This window comes from Anomaloglossus baeobatrachus, chromosome 1 (assembly GCF_048569485.1).
Source record: "Anomaloglossus baeobatrachus isolate aAnoBae1 chromosome 1, aAnoBae1.hap1, whole genome shotgun sequence".
Classification (NCBI taxonomy): domain Eukaryota; kingdom Metazoa; phylum Chordata; class Amphibia; order Anura; family Aromobatidae; genus Anomaloglossus; species Anomaloglossus baeobatrachus.
In genome coordinates this window covers 751,029,364-751,051,520 of record NC_134353.1, presented here as the reverse complement: position 1 = coordinate 751,051,520, position 22,157 = coordinate 751,029,364, and the positions used below count along the sequence as shown (strand labels likewise).

At 52.2% G+C, this 22,157-nt stretch overlaps 1 protein-coding gene across 7 annotated transcripts in view; it reads right to left on the bottom strand.

The window, feature by feature from the left end:
- ATXN2 (ataxin 2) overlaps positions 1-22,157 on the bottom strand; it is a 183,566-nt gene that overhangs the window by 56,538 nt on the left and 104,871 nt on the right. For 5 of the 7 annotated variants that reach the window (XM_075323804.1, XM_075323758.1, XM_075323785.1 and 2 more), the window contains 3 exons: positions 20,761-20,824; positions 14,122-14,274; positions 13,942-14,008 (listed from right to left, as the gene is read on the bottom strand). In XM_075323804.1, coding sequence (XP_075179919.1) covers positions 13,942-14,008; positions 14,122-14,274; positions 20,761-20,824 — 284 coding nt within the window. The remainder of the gene's footprint in view (positions 1-13,941; positions 14,009-14,121; positions 14,275-20,760; positions 20,825-22,157) is intronic. The other 2 variants (XM_075323766.1, XM_075323794.1) reach the window with 1 other exon arrangement.

Genomic DNA, 22,157 nt, shown 5'->3' with positions numbered 1-22,157 from the left:
TTTTTTTTTTTGCGCTCCCATTCTTCTGAGAGCCGTAACTTTTTTTTATTTTTCTGTCAATCTTGCCATCTAAGGGCTTATTTTTTGTGGGACGAGTTGTACTTTTGAATTAAACCTTTAGTTTTACCATATAGCGTACTGGAAAAAATTTAGTGAGATTATGCTTAACGAAATTGAAGAAAATCCAGTAATTTTAGATAACATTATATGGAGGGATGAAGCTTCTTTCAAATTATCCGGCCATGTTAACAGACATAATTGTATTTACTGGTATAATGAGAACATGCATATAACATTAGAGCAACAACTAAATGAGCCTGGTGTCAATGTTTGGGGAGGTATTTCAAGTTTTAGTGTTTTAGGACCAATATTTTTTTGATGGAACCGTCACAGGAGATAAGTATCTCAAAATTCTAATGAATCAAGTTGTTCCCCAGTTACAGCAACAGCCTAATTCAGATGACCTTTATTTCCAACAAGATGGGGCCCCTCCACATGATTCAATAGTCCGCGAGTATCTTGATGAAACATTTCCTAACAAAATGGATTGGCCAGCACGTTCACCAGACTTGAGCCCAATGGTTTTTTTTCTCTTGGGGAGTACTCAAGGACAAAGTTTATAGTCGAAAACCAAAAAGTGTCAGTGATTTGAAAAATTACATAAGAGATGCATTTCAAGAAATTAATACCCAAAGAGACTTGTGCAAAAATGTTTGTCGAAGCGTAAGAGGCAGACTTCAAAGCTGTGCAAATTGTAATGGAAAACAGTTTGAGCACCTGCGGTGACAAGTTTTATTCTGAACAATAATACAAAAGCCCTTAAATTTTAATTGTCAATGTTATGCTTGTGTTAGTAAATATAATTCTATATACAGTGTGTCCACCCATATCCTGTCCACCGCCATTAACTTGAGAACGGCGACAGCTATAGGCATAGAAGTGGCGTCTAGGTATAGTAAAGTAGCCATACGCTACGCAATGAAACCACCTATTGCGCCTTGCATACAGAAATGCTATGATATGAAACCCATGACCCCCCCCCCAAAACATTGAATGCTGGTCACGCATATGGCGATCATTTAACTTTGATGCTCAAAGTGGCCACCATCAGCTGCAATACACATCTGGACTCTGGACAGCATACTGCATCTTGCTGCACGTTGTGCAATATGGTAGGTGACACATTTGCACAAGCATCTGTAATACGTCGTCGTAGGTCCTGCAATGTTGATGGAAGGGTTGCATACACCTGCTGTTTGATGTGACCTCACAGAAAGAAGTCCAATGGGGTCAGGTCAGGTGAGCGTGGAGGCCACTCCACGCAGCCACCATACCCAATGACTTGTAGGAAGGTCTCCATGAGGTATCGCTTCACGTCCACAGCCTTGTGAGTTTTACACGTTCTAATCATAGCATTTCTGTATGCAAGGTGTCGATTTGTATTGAATTGATGATGCCCTACAAATTTGTTATTCACTTTTTTTCTCTGTTTCGTTATCGAGATAATAATGCTATCTCCGTTGTTTTCCACCAGGTGGCGCTATAGGTGGTTTCATTGCGTCGCGCATGGCTACTTTACTATACTTAGACACCACTTCTATACCTATAGCTGCCGCTGTTCTCATGTTAATGGCGGTGGACAAGATATGGGTGGACACACTGTATAAATCAAAATGAAGGGAATTTTGTTTACTTACCGTAAATTCCTTTTCTTCTAGCTCCTATTGGGAGACCCAGACAATTGGGTGTATAGCTTCTGCCTCCGGAGGCCACACAAAGTATTACACTTAAAAGTGTAAACCCCTCCCCTCTGCCTATACACCCTCCCGTGCATCACGGGCTCCTCAGTTTTGGTGCAAAAGCAGGAAGGAGGAAACTTATAAATTGGTCTAAGGTAAATTCAATCCGAAGGATGTTCGGAGAACTGAAAACCATGAACCAAGAACAATTCAACATGAACAACATGTGTACACAAAAGAACAACAGCCCGAAGGGAACAGGGGCGGGTGCTGGGTCTCCCAATAGGAGCTAGAAGAAAAGGAATTTACGGTAAGTAAACAAAATTCCCTTCTTCTTTGTCGCTCCATTGGGAGACCCAGACAATTGGGACGTCCAAAAGCAGTCCCTGGGTGGGTAAAAGAATACCTCGGTAAAAGAGCCGTAAAACGGCCCCTTCCTACAGGTGGGCAACAGCCGCCTGAAGGACTCGCCTACCTAGGCTGCCATCTGCCGAAGCGTAGGTATGCACCTGATAGTGTTTCGTGAAAGTGTGCAGACTCGACCAGGTAGCCGCCTGACACACCTGCTGAGCCGTAGCCTGGTGCCTCAAAGCCCAGGACGCGCCCACGGCTCTGGTAGAATGGGCTTTCAGCCCTGAAGGAACCGGAAGCCCAGAAGAACGGTAGGCTTCAAGAATTGGTTCCTTGATCCACCGAGCCAAGGTTGACTTGGAAGCCTGCGACCCCTTACGCTGGCCAGCGACAAGGACAAAGAGCGCGTCTGAACGACGCAGTGGCGCCGTACGAGAAATGTAGATTCTGAGTGCTCTCACAAGATCTAACAAGTGCAAATCCTTTTCACATTGGTGAACTGGATGAGGGCAAAAAGAAGGTAAGGAGATATCCTGATTGAGATGAAAAGGGGATACCACCTTAGGGAGAAATTCCGGAACCGGACGCAGAACCACCTTGTCCTGGTGAAATATCAAGAAGGGGGCTTTGCATGACAGTGCAGCTAGCTCAGACACTCTCCGAAGTGATGTGACTGCCACTAGGAAGACCACCTTCTGCGAAAGGCGTGAAAGAGAAATATCCCTCATTGGCTCGAAAGGTGGTTTCTGAAGGGCCGTTAGCACCCTGTTCAGATCCCAGGTTTCTAGCGGACGCTTGTAAGGAGGGACTATGTGGCAAACCCCCTGCAGGAACGTGCGTACCTGCGGAAGCCTGGCTAGACGCTTTTGAAAAAAAACAGAGAGCGCCGAGACTTGTCCCTTAAGAGAGCCGAGAGACAAACCCTTTTCCATTCCGGATTGAAGGAAGGATAGAAAAATGGGCAAGGCAAATGGCCAGGGAGTAAAACCCCTGATCAGAGCACCAGGATAAGAAGATCCTCCACGTCCTGTGGTAGATCTTGGCGGACGTTGGTTTCCTGGCCTGTCTCATAGTGGCAATGACCTCTTGAGATAACACTGAAGACGCTAGGATCCAGGACTCAATGGCCACATAGTCAGGTTGAGGGCCGCAGAATTCAGATGGAAAAATGGCCCTTGAGACAGCAAGTCTGGTCGGTCTGGTAGTGCCCACGGTTGACCCACCGTGAGATGCCACAGATCCGGGTACCACGACCTCCTCGGCCAGTCTGGGGCGATGAGGATGGCGCGGCGGCAGTCGGACCTGATCTTGCGTAATACTCTGGGCAGCAGTGCCAGAGGAGGAAAGACATAAGGCAGTCGAAACTGCGACCAATCCTGAACTAATGCGTCTGCCGCCAGCGCTCTGTGATCTTGAGACCGTGCCATGAATGCCGGGACCTTGTTGTTGTGCCGGGACACCATTAGGTCGACGTCCGGCTTCCCCCAGCGGCAACAGATCTCTTGAAACACGTCCGGGTGAAGAGACCATTCCCCTGCGTCCATGCCCTGGCGACTTAGAAAGTCTGCTTCCCAGTTTTCTACGCCCGGGATGTGAACTGCGGAGATGATGGATGCTGTGGCTTCCACCCACAGCAGAATCCGCCGAACTTCCTGGAAGGCTTGCCGACTGCGTGTGCCGCCTTGGTGGTTGATGTATGCCACCGCCGTGGCGTTGTCCGACTGAATTCGGATCTGCCTGCCTTCCAGCCACGGCTGGAACGCTTTTAGGGCTAGATTCACTGCCCTTATCTCCAGAACATTGATCTGAAGGGAGGACTCTGGCTGAGTCCAGGTACCCTGAGCCCTGTGGTGGAGGAAGACCGCTCCCCACCCTGACAGACTCGCGTCCGTCGTGACCACAGCCCAGGATGGGGGCAGGAATGATTTCCCCTTCGACAAAGAAGTGGGAAGAAGCCACCACTGAAGGGAGGCCTTGGCTGCCCGAGAAAGGGAGACGTTCCTGTCGAGGGACGTCGACTTCCTGTCCCATTTACGGAGAATGTCCCATTGAAGTGGACGCAAATGAAACTGCGCAAATGGAACTGCCTCCATTGCTGCCACCATCTTCCCTAGGAAGTGCATGAGGCGCCTCAAGGGGTGCGCCTGGGCTCGAAGTAGAGATTGCACCCCTGTCCGTAGTGAACGCTGCTTGTCCAGCGGAAGTTTCACTATCGCTGGGAGAGTATGAAACTCCATCCCGAGATATGTCAGCGATTGGGTCGGTGTCAGTTTTGACTTTGGGAAATTGATGATCCACCCGAACCTCTGGAGAGTCTCCAGAGCAATGTTCAGGCTGTGTTGGCATGCCACCCGAGAGGGGGCCTTGACAAGAAGATCGTCTAAGTAAGGGATCACTGAGTGTCCCTGAGAGTGTAGGACTGCTACCACTGTTGCCATGACCTTGGTGAAGACCCGTGGGGCTGTTGCCAGGCCGAAAGGCAGTGCCACGAACTGAAGGTGTTCGTCCCCGATGGCGAAACGCAGGAAGTGCAATTGGCACGTGGAGATAAGCATCCCTGATGTCGATCGATGCTAGGAAGTCTCCTTGGGACATCGAGGCAATTACGGAGCGGAGAGATTCCATCCGGAACCGCCTGGTTTTCACGTGTCTGTTGAGCAGTTTGAGGTCCAGAACGGGACGGAAAGATCCGTCCTTTTTTGGCACCACAAACAAGTTGGAGTAAAAACCGTGACCCCATTGCTGAAGGGGGACAGGGATAACCACTCCTTCTGCCTTCAGAGTGCTCACTGCCTGAAGAAGAGCCTCGGCTCGCTCGGGGGGCGGAGATGTTCTGAAGAAACGAGTCGGAGGACGAGAACTGAACTCTATCCTGTAACCGTGAGACAGAATGTCTCTCACCCATCGGTCTTGGACATGTGGCAACCAGGCGTCGCAAAAGCGGGAGAGCCTGCCACCGACCGAGGATGCGGTTTGGGGAGGCCGAAAGTCATGAGGAGGCCGCTTTGGGGGCGGTTCCTCCGGCGGTCTTTTTAGGACGTGACTTAGACCGCCATGAATCAGAGTTCCTCTGACCCTTCTGTGGCCTGTTGGACGAGGAGAATTGAGACCTGGCTTATGGCCGAAAGGACCGAAACCTCGATTGTACCTTCCGTTGTTGAGGTCTGTTTGGTTTGGACTGGGGTAAGGACGAGTCCTTTCCCTTGGATTGTTTAATGATTTCATCCAATTGCTCGCCAAACAGGCGGTCGCCAGAAAATGGCAAACCGGTTTAAAACTTTTTGGAAGCAGAGTCTGCCTTCCATTCACGTAGCCACATGGCCCTGCGGACTGCCACTGAATTGGCGGATGCTACCGCCGTACGGCTCGCAGAGTCCAGGACAGCATTCATGGCATAGGACGCAAACGCCGACGCCTGAGAGGTTAAGGACACAACCTGCGGAGTAGCGGCACGTGTGACTGCATTAATCTCAGACTGACAAGCTGAGATAGCTTGGAGTGCCCATACGGCTGCAAATGCCGGAGCAAAGGACGCGCAGATAGCCTCATAGATGGATTTCATCAGGAGCTCTATCTGCCTATCAGTGGCATCCTTGAGTGATGCACAATCTGCCACTGCAACTATGGATCTGGCCGCCAGTCTGGAGACTGGAGGATCCACCTTGGGACACTGAGCCCAACCCTTGACTACGTCAGAGGGGAAAGGATAACGTGTGTCATTAAGGCGCTTAGTAAAGCGCTTATCCGGAAAAGCTCGGTGTTTCTGGACTGTATCTCTGAAGTCGGAGTGATCAAGAAATGCACTCCGTGTACGTTTGGGAAACCTAAAATGGAATTTCTCCTGCTGAGAAGCTGACTCCTCAAATCGGAGGGGCTGGAGGAGAAAGGTCTAACACCTGATTGATGGACGCTATAAGGTCGTTTACTATGGCGTCCCCTTCAGGCGTATCAAGGTTGAGAGCGGCGTCAGGATCAGAGCCCTGATCTGCCACCTCCGCTTCATCCTCCAGAGAGTCCTCATGCTGAGACCCTGAACAGTGTGATGAAGTCGAGGGAAGCTCCCAGCGAGCCCGCTTAGTCGGTCTGGGACTGCGGTCCGTGTCGGAGTCCTCACCGTGGGACCTATGAGTCGACCCAGGAGCACTCTGCTGTGCCGAGCGAGGGGGGGCTGGGAGCAATGATTCAACAGTGCCCGGGGCCTGTGTTACCGGTCTGGACTGCAAAGCTTCTAGTATCCTAGCAGACCATCTATCCATAGACTCAGAAAGTTTGTCAGCAAATACTGCAAACTCTGTCCCTGTCACCTGGACAGTGGGAGCCGGCGGTTCCACCTGGGCCGAGGGTCCCACCAGTGGCTGAGACTCCGGCTGAGTGAGTGTCACAGGGGCCGAGCATTGCACACAATGAGGGTAGGTGGAACCTGCAGGTAGCATTGCCGCACATGAGGTACAGGTTGCAAAGTAAGCCTGTGCCTTGGCACCCTTGCTTTTTGCGGACGACATGCTGTTGTCTCCTCTTAGCGTAATCAGAGAGGGTATATAGCCAAAGAAGGGAATTTTGTTACTTACCGTAAATTCCTTTTCTTCTAGCTCCAATTGGGAGACCCAGACGATTGGGTGTATAGCTACTGCCTCCGGAGGCCACACAAAGCATTACACTAAAAAGTGTAAGGCCCCTCCCCTTCTGGCTATACACCCCCCGTGGGATCACGGGCTGCTCAGTTTTAGTGCTAAAGCAAGAAGGAGGAAAGCCAATAACTGGTTTAAACAAATTCAATCCGAAGTAACATCGGAGAACTGAAACCGTTCAACATGAACAACATGTGTACCCGAAAAAAACAAAAATCCCGAAGGAAACAGGGCGGGTGCTGGGTCTCCCAATTGGAGCTAGAAGAAAAGGAATTTACGGTAAGTAACAAAATTCCCTTCTTCGGCGCTCCATTGGGAGACCCAGACGATTGGGACGTCCAAAAGCAGTCCCTGGGTGGGTAAATTAATACCTCAAGTTAGAGCTGCAAAACAGCCCTCCCCTACGAGGAGGTAACCGCCGCCTGCAGGACTCTTCTACCTAGGCTGGCGTCCGCCGAAGCGTAGGTATGCACCTGATAATGTTTGGTGAAAGTGTGCAGACTCGACCAGGTAGCTGCCTGGCACACCTGTTGAGCCGTAGCCTGGTGTCGTAATGCCCAGGACGCACCCACGGCTCTGGTAGAATGGGCCTTCAGCCCTGATGGAACCGGAAGCCCAGCAGAACGGTAGGCTTCAAGAATTGGTTCCTTGATCCATCGAGCCAGGGTGGATTTGGAAGCCTGCGATCCTTTGCGCTTACCAGCGACAAGGACAAAGAGTGCATCCGAGCGGCGCAGGGGCGCCGTGCGGGAAATGTAGATTCTGAGTGCTCTCACGAGATCCAACAAATGCAAATCCTTTTCATACCGATGAACTGGATGAGGACAAAAGGAAGGTAAGGAGATATCCTGATTGAGATGAAAAGAGGATACCACCTTAGGGAGAAACTCCTGAATCGGGCGCAGCACTACCTTGTCCTGGTGAAAAACCAGGAAGGGAGCTTTGGATGACAGCGCTGCCAGCTCGGATACCCTCCGAAGAGACGTGACCGCTACCAGAAAGGCCACTTTCTGTGAGAGTCGAGAAAGTGAAACATCCCTCAGAGGCTCGAAGGGCGGCTTCTGGAGAGCAACTAGTACCCTGTTCAGATCCCATGGATCTAACGGCCGTTTGTACGGAGGGACGATGTGACAAACCCCCTGCAGGAACGTGCGTACCTGAGGAAGTCGTGCTAGACGCTTTTGAAAAAATACCGATAGCGCTGAGACTTGCCCTTTAAGGGAGCCGAGCGATAAGCCTTTTTCCAAACCAGATTGCAGGACGGAAAGAAAAGTAGGCAATGCAAATGGCCAGGGGGACACTCCCTGTGCCGAGCACCAGGATAAGAAAATCTTCCACGTTCTGTGGTAGATCTTAGCAGACGTGGGCTTCCTAGCCTGTCTCATGGTGGCCACGACCCCTTGAGATAATCCTGAAGATGCTAGTATCCAGGACTCAATGGCCACACAGTCAGGTTCAGGGCCGTAGAATTCAGATGGAAAAACGGCCCTTGTGACAGTAAGTCTGGCCGGTCTGGTAGCGCCCACGGTTGGCCGACCGTGAGATGCCACAGATCCGGATACCACAACCTCCTCGGCCAGTCTGGGGCGACGAGCAAGACGCGGCGGCAATCGGACCTGATCTTGCGTAGCACTCTGGGCAAGAGTGCCAGAGGGGGAAACACATAGTGCAAGATTGGTCGCAGTTCCAGCTGCCCTAAGGCGTCTGCCGCCAGAGCTCTGTGATCGCGAGACCGTGCCATGAAAGTTGGGACCTTGTTGTTGTGCCGGGACGCCATTAGGTCGACGTCCGGCCTTCCCCAGCGGCGACAGATTTCCTGAAACACGTCCGGGTGAAGGGACCATTCCCCTGCGTCCATACCCTGGCGACTGAGGAAGTCTGCTTCCCAGTTTTCTACGCCGGGGATGTGAACTGCGGATATGGTGGAGGCCGTGGCTTCCACCCACATCAGAATCCGCCGGACTTCCTGGAAGGCTTGCCGACTGCGTGTCCCGCCTTGGTGGTTGATGTATGCCACCGCTGTGGAGTTGTCCGACTGAATTCGGATCTGCTTTTAGGCTTGTAGGGCAAGATACACTGCCCTGATTTCCAGAACATTGATCTGAAGGGTGGACTCCTGCTGAGTCCACGTACCCTGAGCCCTGTGGTGGAGAAAAACTGCTCCCCACCCTGACAGACTCGCGTCTGTCGTGACCACCGCCCAGGATGGGGGTAGGAAGGACCTTCCTTGTGATAATGAGGTGGGAAGAAGCCACCATTGAAGAGAGTCCTTGGCCGTCTGGGAAAGGTAGACTTTCCTGTCTAAGGACGTCGACTTCCCGTCCCATTGGCGGAGAATGTCCCATTGAAGTGGGCGCAGATGAAACTGCGCAAACGGGACTGCCTCCATTGCTGCCACCATCTTCCCCAGGAAGTGCATGAGGCGTCTTAAGGGGTGCGACTGGCCTTGAAGGAGAGAGTGCACCCCTGTCTGTAGTGAACGCTGCTTGTCCATCGGAAGCTTCACTATCGCTGAGAGAGTATGAAACTCCATGCCAAGATATGTTAGTGATTGGGTCGGTGACAGATTTGACTTTGAAAAGTTGATGATCCACCCGAAAGTCTGGAGAGTCTCCAGCGCAACGTTCAGGCTGTGTTGGCATGCCTCTTGAGAGGGTGCCTTGACAAGTAGATCGTCCAAGTAAGGGATCACCGAGTGTCCCTGAGAGTGCAAGACTGCTACCACTGCTGCCATGACCTTGGTGAAAACCCGTGGGGCTGTCGCCAGACCAAATGGCAGGGCTACGAACTGAAGGTGTTCGTCTCCTATAACGAAGCGTAGAAAACGCTGGTGCTCTGGAGCAATCGGCACGTGGAGATAAGCATCTTTGATGTCTATTGATGCTAGGAAATCTCCTTGAGACATCGAGGCAATGACGGAGCGGAGAGATTCCATCCGGAACCGCCTGGTTTTCACGTGCTTGTTGAGCAGTTTTAGGTCCAGAACAGGACGGAAAGAGCCGTCCTTTTTTGGCACCACAAACAGATTGGAGTAAAAACCTTGCCCTTGTTCCTGAGGAGGAACAGGGATCACCACTCCTTCTGCCCTTAGAGAGCACACCGCCTGCAGAAGAGCATCGGCTCGGTCGGGATGTGGGGAAGTTCTGAAGAACCGAGGCGGAGGACGAGAACTGAACTCTATCCGGTACTCGTGAGACAAAATGTCTGTTACCCACCGGTCCTTGACCTGTGGCAGCCAAATGTCGCAAAAGCGGGAGAGCCTGCCACCGACCGAGGATGCGGAGAGAGGAGGCCGAAAGTCATGAGGCAGCCGGCTTGGAAGCGGTTCCTCCGGCTGCTTTCTTTGGGCGTGAGTGAGCCCGCCAGGAATCTGAGCTCCTCTGCTCCTTCTGAGTCCTTTTGGACGAGGAGAATTGGGCCCTGCCCGAACCTCGAAAGGACCGAAACCTCGACTGTCCCCTCCACTGTTGAGGTTTGCTTGATCTGGGCTGGGGTAAGGAAGAGTCCTTACCCTTGGACTGTTTAATGATTTCAGCCAATTGCTCACCAAACAGTCTGTCCTGAGATAATGGCAAACTGGTTAAGCATTTTTTGGAAGCAGAATCTGCTTTCCATTCCTTTAACCATAAGGCTCTGCGTAAAACCACCGAGTTGGCGGACGCCATTGACGTACGGCTGGTAGAGTCCAAGACCGCATTGATAGCGTAAGTCGCAAACGCAGACATTTGCGAGGTCAAGGACGCCACTTGCGGCACTGATGGACGTATGACAGAGTCCACCTGCGCCAGACCAGCTGAAATAGCTTGGAGTGCCCACACGGCTGCGAATGCTGGAGCAAACGACGCGCCGATAGCTTCATAGACAGATTTCAACCAAAGGTCCATCTGTCTGTCATTGGCATCTTTAAGTGAAGCCCCATCTTCCACTGCAACTATGGATCTAGCCGCAAGCCTGGAGATTGGGGGGTCCACCTTTGGACACTGGGTCCAGCGTTTGACCACGTCAGGGGGAAAGGGATAACGTGTATCCTTAAGACGTTTGGAGAAACGCTTATCTGGATAAGCATGGTGTTTCTGGACTGCTTCTCTGAAGTCAGAGTGGTCCAGAAAAGTACTCAATTTACGCTTGGGATACCTGAAATGGAATTTCTCCTGCTGTGCTGCTGCCTCCTCCGCTGGAGGAGAAATATCCAGCAGTCTATTGATGGCCGCTATAAGATCATTCACCATGGCGTCACCATCAGGGGTATCCAGGTTGAGAGCGGTCTCAGGATTAGACTCCTGATCACCTAGCTCTGTCTCATCATACAGAGAATCCTCTCGCTGAGACCCTGACCAGCGTGATGACGCCGAGGGTCTCTCCCAGCGAGCTCGCTTAGGCTGCCTGGGACTGTCGTCCGAGTCAGAGCCTTCAGCCTGTGATGCCTGGGACCCCCTTGGAGCACGGATTAGTTCCAACTGAGGGGGACCGGGGAACATTGAATCAACAGTGCCCATGGTCTGAGTGACCGGCCTGGACTGCAAAGTTTCTAGAATTTTTGTCATAGTCACAGACATCTTATCAGCAAAAACTGCAAACTCTGTCCCCGTCACCGGGGCAGGGTTCACAGGCGTCTCTGCCTGGGCCACTACTAGCATAGACTCCGGCTGACGAAGTGGCACAGGGACCGAACATTGCACACAATGGGGGTCAGTGGAACCTGCCGGTAGATCAGCCCCACATGCGGTACAGGCAGCATATAAAGCCTGTGCCTTGGCACCCTTGCTTTTTGCGGATGACATGCTGTTGTCTCCTCAGAGCAATATAGGGGTATAAGCCAAGAAGCGACCGTACAGTGCAATATATAGGTACAGACAAAAGTACACAAAACAACACTGTGGCACTAGTGGGGTCAGCACCTAGGTGCTGCTTACCGCCCGCTTAACAGCGGGTGTGTGGTCGCCAGAATCCCCTGTCTGGGTCTCCCAGGGCTATGTCCGTTCTCCAGCTCAGACTGCGTGCAGGAATGGCTGCTGGCGTCCTGTGAAGAGGGGCGGGCCGTGGGCGTGCTGCAGACAAAGAGCGGGAAACTGGCGTCCCACTGTGCCCAGTGAGAGGGCTGGAGTATGTAAATAAGACTCCAGCCCTCGGCGCTGACTATTGTACAGCGTCTCTCCCCTTCCCTGACTGACAGGGCTGGGGGCGGGAACGAAACGTAACTAGGCCGCAGAAGCCGGGGACTAGATTTATAAGCGCTGCCGTCGTAAAAGCACGGTCGGCGCGAAGTCCCCGGCGCAACACAAGTCTCAGCCGCGCCGCAGTCTCCGGGGGCGGCCGGCGCGGTAGTTCCCCACACATAAACTCACTCAGCTAAGCTGCAGTGAGTATAACCCAAGCGCGCAGCGCTACTGTCCCCGGCGCACTAGAACACCCAGCAACGCTGGAGTGTGTCTGTGCCTTCTGTACGGGGACACAGAGTACCTGAATGTTGCAGGGCCTTGTCCCTGACGGTACCCAGCTCCGTATCCAGCAGGATCTCCGGGTCTGTGGATGGAGCCCGGCCTCAGAGCCTGGAGGCCGGTAAGATCCCACTTCACCAGAGCCCTCAGGGGGATGGGGAAGGAAAACAGCATGTGGGCTCCAGCCTCCGTACCCGCAATGGGTACCTCAACCTTAACAAACACCGCCAACAAGAGTGGGGTGAGAAGGGAGCATGCTGGGGGCCCTTTAGCATGGGCCCTCTTTTCTTCCATCCGATATAGTCAGCAGCTACTGCTGACTAAACAGTGGAGCTATGCGTGGATGTCTGACCTCCTTCGCACAAAGCTTGAAAACGGAGCAGCCCGTGATCCCACGGGGGGTGTATAGCCAGAAGGGGAGGGGCCTTACACTTTTTAGTGTAATGCTTTGTGTGGCCTCCGGAGGCAGTAGCTATACACCCAATCGTCTGGGTCTCCCAATGGAGCGCCGAAGAAAGCAAATAGTGCAGCCGTACAGAGTAAATGTATACAATATAAGCATATAAATATACACTTCGGCACCCGTGGGGGCCAGCACCTAGTAACAGGTGCGGCTTACCGACCGCCCTCAGCGGTTGTGTGACCACCAAATTCCCTGCCTGGGCCTCCCAGAGCTGTGGAGCTCGGTGGTGTCTCCCCTCTGAAGTTCTCCAGCGTCAGACGTGCTGATAGGAATGGCTGCCAGCGTTCTGAGAGGAGGAGGGAGCCGTGGGCGTGCCTCAGAAAGTGCGGGAATCTGGTGCCCCACGGTGCTCAGTGAGGGGGGAGGAGGATACTAAGTATGCTCCAGCCCTCAGCGCTGACGTCCAGTGCAGCGTCCCGCCCTTACCCCTGACTGGCAGGCCCGGGGGCGGGAGTATGCGGTACTAGGCCGCAAAAGCCGGGGACTATAGTTATAAGCGCGGCCGGCAAACAAGCGCGGTCAGCGCGGTAGTCCCGGCGCACAAACACACCCAGCAGCTGCTGCAGCGTCCATTACACAGGCGCTCTATGCGCCGTCCCCAAGGGGACACAGAGTACCTCAGAGTAGCAGGGCCTTGTCCCTGATGATACCCGGCTCCTGTCCAGCAGATTCCTCCAGGGGCTGCGGAGGGAGCCCGGTCCCAGAGCATGGTGACCGGTTAGGATCCCACTTCACCCAGAGCCCCTAAGGGATGGGGAAGGAAAACAGCATGTGGCTCCAGCCTTTGTACCCGCAATGGGTACCTCAACCTTAACAGCACCGCCGACCAGAGTGGGGTGAGAAGGGAGCATGCCGGGGGCCCTGTTATGGGCCCTCTTTTCTTCCATCCGATATAGTCAGCAGCTGCTGCTGACTAAATTGTGGAGCTTGCATGGAAGTGTGCCTCCTTCAACACAAAGCATAAAAACTGAGGAGCCCGTGATGCACGGGGGGGTGTATAGGCAGAGGGGAGGGGCTTACACTTTTAAGTGTAATACTTTGTGTGGCCTCCGGAGGCAGAAGCTATACACCCAATTGTCTGGGTCTCCCAATGGAGCGACAAAGAAATCTGAAGTGTATTAGAGATGGTTTAAAAAAAAAATATACAGAATATATTGATAGAAATATAACTATTCTCAATCACAATCATTCAGCAATAGTAAAAGCTTGCATCAGTATTCAGCACATTTACCAGTCAGTCTTCAGAAAAACCTATTCCATTATGGATATGTCCACAAAAACAACACGGTAATAAAAGCATGCGGCGTGTGCAGTAGTCTCACCTTTACCTGCTCTGTATGTCTTGGCCTGATTTACTGGCACGGTTGTCATTGGAATAGGATATAATGGCTATAGAAGAGGAAAAAAAAACCAAAAAAACTTATCAACCAAAAACTTTCCATACAACAATGACACAAACGCAATGTTACCCATTTTGTATTTGCTAAATTTGCAGTTATTACCTGTACACCGGGGCTCACAGGAACTGGATACATCATATTTGGTGCAAAACAAACTGGCTGCGTGTACACAGGGGTCGGCTGCTGATGGCCCACCATTGAAGGGCTTGGCTGGGCTTGTGGTCGAGGTGAGGTTGGCGTTGTAGAAGGCTTCGGCTGCATCAGAAACAAAATAGATTACATCCAGGGCCATAAACAGCTGTACTAATTGTTCTCCATCCAATTCTGTAACAAGATTTTTGCTATTGAAGGACCATGTACTATTAATAGTTGTAGGGGCATCAGATCCATCCACAGGGTCACCTTTCTTGCAGTACTTTTCATAAAGAAGGGAATTTTGTTTACTTACCGTAAATTCCTTTTCTTCTAGCTCCAATTGGGAGACCCAGACAATTGGGTGTATAGGCTATGCCTCCGGAGGCCGCACAAAGTATTACACTAAAAGTGTAAAGCCCCTCCCCTTCTGCCTATACACCCCCCGTGCTCCCACGGGCTCCTCAGTTTTGGTGCAAAAGCAAGAAGGAGGAAAAAAATTATAAACTGGTTTAAAGTAACTTCAATCCGAAGGAATATCGGAGAACTGAAACCATTCAACATGAACAACATGTGTACACAAAAAAACAGGGGCGGGTGCTGGGTCTCCCAATTGGAGCTAGAAGAAAAGGAATTTACGGTAAGTAAACAAAATTCCCTTCTTCTTTGTCGCTCCATTGGGAGACCCAGACAATTGGGACGTCCAAAAGCAGTCCCTGGGTGGGTAAAATAATACCTCGTAATAGAGCCGTAAAACGGCCCCTTCCTACAGGTGGGCAACCGCCGCCTGAAGGACTCGTCTACCTAGGCTGGCATCCGCCGAAGCATAGGTATGCACCTGATAGTGTTTCGTGAAAGTGTGCAGGCTCGACCAGGTAGCCGCCTGACACACCTGCTGAGCCGTAGCCTGGTGCCTCAAAGCCCAGGACGCGCCCACGGCTCTGGTAGAATGGGCCTCCAGCCCTGAGGGAACCGGAAGCCCAGCAGAACGGTAAGCTTCGAGAATTGGCTCCTTGATCCACCGAGCCAGGGTTGATTTGGAAGCCTGTGACCCTTTACGCTGGCCAGCGACAAGGACAAAGAGTGCCATCCGAGCGGCGCAGGGGCGCCGTACGAGAAATGTAGAGTCTGAGTGCTCTCACCAGATCTAACAAGTGCAAATCCTTTTCACATTGGTGAACTGGATGAGGACAAAAAGAAGGTAAGGAGATATCCTGATTGAGATGAAAGGGGGATACCACCTTAGGGAGAAATTCCGGAACCGGACGCAGAACCACCTTGTCCTGGTGAAACACCAGGAAAGGGGCTTTGCACGACAATGCTGCTAGCGCAGACACTCTCCGAAGAGAGGTGACTGCTACTAGGAAAACCACTTTGTACGAAAGGCGTGAGAGAGAAATATCCCTCATTGGCTCGAATGGTGGTTTCTGAAGAACCATCAGCACCCTGTTCAGATCCCAGGGTTCTAACGGCCGCTTGTAAGGAGGAACGATGTGACAAACCCCCTGCAGGAACGTGCGTACCTGTGGAAGTCTAGCTAGGCGCTTCTGGAAAAACACAGAGAGCGCTGAGACTTGTCCCTTAAGGGAGCCGAGCGACAAACCCTTTTCCAGTCCAGATTGAAGGAAGGACAGAAAAGTGGGCAAGGCAAAAGGCCAGGGAGAAAAAGCCTGAGCAGAGCACCACGACAGGAAAATTTTCCACGTCCTGTGGTAGATCTTGGCGGACGTTGGTTTCCTAGCCTGTCTCATAGTGGCAATGACCTCTTGAGATAATCCTGAAGACGCTAGGATCCAGGACTCAATGGCCACACAGTCAGGTTGAGGGCCGCAGAATTCAGATGGAAAAACGGCCCTTGAGACAGCAAGTCTGGTCGGTCTGGTAGTGCCCACGGTTGGCCGACCGTGAGATGCCACAGATCCGGGTACCACGACCTCCTCGGCCAGTCTGGAGCGACGAGGATGACGCGGCGGCAGTCGGCCCTGATCTTGCGTAACACTCTGGGCAACAGCGCCAGCGGAGGAAACACATAAGGGAGCTGAAACTGCGACCAATCCTGAACTAAGGCGTCTGCCGCCAGAGCTCTGGGATCTTGAGACCGTGCCATGAACGTCGGTACCTTGTTGTTGTGCCGGGACGCCATGAGGTCGACATCCGGCACCCCCCCAGCGGCAACAGATCTCCTGAAACACGTCCGGGTGAAGGGACCATTCCCCTGCGTCCATGCCCTGGCGACTGAGATAATCTGCTTCCCAGTTTTCCATGCCTGGGATGTGAACTGCAGAGATGGTGGAGGCCGTGGCTTCCACCCACATCAAAATCCGCCGGACTTCCTGGAAGGCTTGCCGACTGCGTGTGCCGCCTTGGTGGTTGATGTAAGCCACCGCTGTGGAATTGTCCGACTGAATTCGGATCTGCTTGCCTTCCAGCCACTGCTGGAACGCTTTCAGGGCAAGATACACTGCCCGTATTTCCAGAACATTGATCTGAAGTGAGGACTCTTGCTGGGTCCAAGTACCCTGAGCCCTGTGGTGGAGAAAAACCGCTCCCCACCCTGACAGACTCACGTCCGTCGTGACCACCTCCCAGGATGGGGGTAGGAAGGATTTCCCCTTCGATAATGAAGTGGGAAGAAGCCACCACCGAAGGGAAGCTTTGGTCGCCTGAGAGAGGGAGACGTTCCTGTCGAGGGACGTCGGCTTCCTGTCCCATTTGCGTAGGATGTCCCATTGAAGAGGACGCAGGTGAAACTGCGCGAAAGGGACTGCCTCCATTGCTGCCACCATCTTCCCCAGGAAGTGCATGAGGCGCCTCAAGGGGTGTGCCTGACCTTGAAGGAGAGATTGCACCCCTTTCTGTAGTGAACGCTGCTTGATCAGCGGAAGCTTCACTATCGCTGAGAGGGTATGAAACTCCATGCCAAGATATGTCAGCGATTGGGCCGGTGTCAGATTTGACTTTGGAAAATTGATGATCCACCCGAAACTCTGGAGAGTGTCCAGGGTAGCGTCGAGGCTGTGTTGGCATGCCTCTTGAGAGGGTGCCTTGATCAGCAGATCGTCCAAGTAAGGGATCACCGAGTGACCCTGAGCGTGGAGGACCGCTACTAAAGTAGCCATAACCTTGGTGAAAACCCGTGGGGCTGTTGCCAGGCCGAACGGCAGTGCCACGAACTGCAGGTGTTCGTTTCCTATGGCGAAGCGCAAGAAGCGCTGGTGCTCTGGAGCAATCAGTACGTGGAGATAAGCATCTTTGATATCGATTGATACAAGGAAATCTCCTTGGGACATTGAGGCGATGACGGAGCGGAGGGATTCCATCCGGAACCGCCTGGTCTTTACGTGTTTGTTGAGCAGTTTCAGGTCCAGGACAGGACGGAAAGACCCGTCCTTCTTTGGGACCACAAACAGGTTGGAGTAAAAACCGTGACCCTGTTGCTTAAGAGGAACAGGGACCACCACTCCTTCCGCCTTCAGAGTGCCCAGCGCCTGCAGAAGAGCCTCGGCTCGCTCGGGAGGCGGGGATGACCTGAAGAATCGAGTCGGGGGACGAGAGATGAACTCTATCTTGTAACCGTGAGACAGAATGTCTCTCACCCAACGGTCTTTTACCCGTGGCAGCCAGGTGTCGCAAAAGCGGGAGAGCCTGCCACCGACCGAGGATGCGGATTGAGGAGGCCGAAAGTCATGAGGAAGCCGCTTTGGTAGCGGCACCTCCGGTGGTCTTTTTAGGACGTGACTTAGACCGCCATGAATCAGAGTTCCTTTGATCTTTCTGAGGTCTTTTGGACGAGGAGAATTGGGACCTGCCCGCGCCCCGAAAGGACCGAAACCTCGACTGCCCCCTCCTCTGTTGGGGTATGTTCGGTTTGGGCTGGGGTAAGGATGTATCCTTCCCCTTGGATTGTTTGATGATTTCATCCAAACGCTCGCCAAACAATCGGTCGCCAGAAATTGGCAAACTGGTTAAGCGCTTTTTGGAAGCAGAATCTGCCTTCCATTCCCGTAGCCACAATGCCCTGCGGAGTACCACCGAATTGGCGGATGCAACCGCCGTACGGCTCGCAGAGTCCAGGACAGCATTAATAGCGTAAGACGCAAATGCCGACGTCAGAGAGGTTATGGACGCCACCTGCGGCGCGGACGTGCGCGTGGCTGCGTCAATTTGCGCTTGACCTGCTGAGATAGCTTGTAGCGCCCATACGGCTGCGAATGCTGGGGCAAAAGAAGCGCCGATAGCTTCATAGATGGATTTCAACCAGAGCTCCATCTGCCTGTCAGTGGCATCTTTGAGTGAAGCCCCATCTTCCACTGCAAGTATGGATCTAGCCGCCAGTCTGGAGATTGGAGGATCCACCTTGGGACACTGAGTCCAACCTTTGACCACGTCAGGGGGAAAGGGATAACGTGTATCCTTAAGGCGCTTAGAAAAACGCTTATCTGGACAATCATGGTGATTCTGGACTGCCTCTCTGAAATCAGAGTGGTCCAGAAACATACTCGGTGTACGCTTGGGAAACCTGAAACGGAATTTCTCCTGCTGAGAAGCTGACTCCTCCACCGGAGGAGCTGAGGGAGAAATATCCAACATTTGATTGATGGACGCAATAAGATCGTTCACTATGGCGTCCCCGTCCGGAGTATCAAGATTGAGAGCGGCCTCAGGATCAGAATCCTGATCAGCTGTCTCCGCATCATCAACCAGAGATTCCCCCCGCTGAGACCCTGAACAATATGATGATGTCGAGGGAATTGCCAAGCGAGCTCGCTTAGTCGGTCTGGGACTGGGGTCTGTGTCAGAGCCCTCAGCCAGGTATCTATGAGAATCCCCGGGGGGACATTGTTGGTCCAACTGAGGGGGGCCAGGGAACAATGATTCAACAGTGTCCCTGTGCTGAGATACCGGTCTGGACTGCAAGGCTTCTAGTATCTTAGCCATAGTCTCAGAGAGTTTATCCGTAAAGACTGCAAACTCCGTCCCTGTCACCTGGACAGTGTCAGCAGGTGGTTCCCCCTGGGCCCCCCCTAGCAGAGGCTCCGGCTGAGTAAGTGCAGCAGGGGCCGAGCAGTGCACACAGTGAGGGTCAGTGGAACCTGCCGGTAGCGGCGTCGTACATGCGGCGCAGGCAGCATAGTAAGCCTGTGTTTTGGCACCCCTGCCTTTTGTGGGCGCCATGCTATTGTCTTCCCTGAGCACACAATAGGGTATATAGCCAGAAATCAACTGTGCACCATACAGTGTAAAGTATATACCATAAACATATAATTTATAATTACACTTCTGGACAATGGGGCTAGCACCACAGGTGCTGCTTACCACCCGCTTAAAGCGGTTGTTAGGCCACCAGAATCCCTGCCTGGGTCTCCCAGAATTTGTCCCCCTCTGCAGCGTCCGAGGAGCTGACAGGAATGGCTGCCGGCGTCCTGAGGAGAGGAGGGAGCCGTGGGCGTGACCCAGAAAGTGCGGGAACTGGAGCCCCACTGTGCACAGTGAGGGGGGTGGAGTATGCAAAGCATGCTCCAGCCCTCATTGCTGCTCGTCCCGAACAGCGTCCCGCCCTTCCCCTGCCTGTCAGGGCTGGGGGTGGGAGGAAAAGAGACTAGGCCGCAAAAGCCGGGGACTCGAGTAATAAGCGCGGCCGCCGTATAAGCGCGGCCGCGCGGAAGTTCCCGGCGCACTACAAGTCCCAGCCGCGCCTCAGTGTTAAACATGGCAGCGGCGGTCAGCGCGGTAGTCCCCAAACACAAACACACTCAGCGACGCTGAGTGTGTAATGGCACATTTAACCCGGTCAGCGCCGCGGTCCCCGGTGCACTAGCACACCCAGCAATGCTGGAGTGTTGCTGTGCGCGGTCCCCACGGGGACACAGAGTACCTCCAAGTAGCAGGGCCATGTCCCTGAACGATACCCGGCTCCTATCCAGCAGGCTCCTCAGGAGTTGTGGATGAAGCACGGTCTCAGTGCCTGGAGACCGATAGGATCCCACTTCACCCAGAGCCCTAAGGGGGATGGGGAAGGAAAACAGCATGTGGGCTCCAGCCTCCGTACCCGCAATGGATACCTCAACCTTAACAACACCGCCGACAAGAGTGGGGTGAGACGGGAGCATGCTGGGGGCCCTATATGGGCCCACTTTTCTTCCATCCGACATAGTCAGCAGCTGCTGCTGACCAATCTGTGGAGCTGTGCGTGCATGTCTGCCTCCTTCGCACAAAGCATAAAAACTGAGGAGCCCGTGGGAGCACGGGGGGTGTATAGGCAGAAGGGGAGGGGCTTTACACTTTTAGTGTAATACTTTATGCGGCCTCCGGAGGCATAGCCTATACACCCAATTGTCTGGGTCTCCCAATGGAGCGACAAAGAAATTACCATTTACCTCTTGCCGAGGGTGCCAAGAGCTCGAGTCCTTGCACTGATGTGAAATTGCAAAGGAGTCCTAAAAATTAAAGGCTGTGGCTCCCCTTCTACTGATTATCTAACCTACCACGCCTAGTAGTTACATTGGCGTGCACGTACTGGAGTGACTTGACATGTGCTCCTTACACAGAAGTCAACCCAACTTTTTGACCACATATCAAATGAAGACAGACAAACAAAAACATAATTACTTGAGCGTACGATCGTGGATTAAACTCTTTCGCATTTGGATTTAAAGTCGATTTTCTCACTTGCCTGAAAGAGAAACAAACACTTGTTGTAAAGGTTATTATACAGTAATGTGGACTCTTAAGTTGAGGCTGCGCTACCTATATGTCATATCATATACAGTTCAGAGAAAGGTTTTGATACAAACCTGAAACGTGTTAATAAAAGGTACTTAAAAGTATTACCACACATGGAATTATTCTTTCACAGCAGCGCGTCTACCAGAACGTCCATCTCCTTGGTCTCCTCAATCTATGTGCAGAAGATCCTCTTATCTTCAGACATGACTGCAGCAGCTGAATAATCTATGGCCGTTTATTGGAGATGTGACCTACTGAACCCAATCACGTGAACTTACCCCCCGAAATCACTTTCAAAATACGTTATTACACTGTGTGGTTTGTCCCCCCTTTTTATTTTCTTTGACAATAACTATCAATTCCAGTTTGGGGTATATAGAGGTCTTGATTGCTTCTCATCGCCGGAGTTCTGGTTACCAAGAACCATAATGCTGGTGATTGAATATATTTTCCTCCTTATGGCTTGTACCATACAGATTAATTTTAAATTTTGCAAGATTAAACTTTTCTGTACAAACAAAATTATATATATTATATTTTTTATATATGATTTTTATTTTTTTTTGTTTTATTAGTGAAAATCGGGTAGCGTCAAATAGAATTTTTTCTTTAGAAATAAAATTTAAACTTCACTTTTTAGTCAGTTTGGGGAAGTCAAAACTGCAATTGTCTGATTACGTCTTCTATATAGAATAAATCAGTCTTCTGTGAAGTGTAGCCACAGGCTGGGCTTCACAAGAGTAAAGGGTGCGTTACACGCCGTGACATCGCTAGCGATGTTGCGAGCGATAGCACCTGCCCCCGTCGTTCGTGCGACATTTGGTTATCGCTGCCGTAGCGAACATTATCGCTACGGCAGCGTCACACGCACATACCTGTTCAGCGACGTCGCTGTGACCGCCGAACAATCCCTCCTTCAAGGGGGAGGTGCATTCGGCGTCAAGGCGACGTCACTAAGCAGCCGCCCAATAGCAGAGGAGGGGCGGAGATAAGCGGCCGGAACATGCCGCCCACTTCCTTCCTTCCTTATTACCGGTGGACGCAGGTAAGGAGATGTTCGTCGTTCCTGCGGCGTCACACATAGCGATGTGTGATGCCGCAGGAACGTCGAACAACCAGCGGCATGCACCACCAACGATATTATGAAAAGAAGAGACGTGTCAACGATCAATGATTGACGTTTTTGCGATCGTTGTTCGTCGCTCTTAGCTGAACACACGCTGCGATGTCGCTAACAACACCGGATGTGCGTCACAAACACCGTGACCCCGACAATATAT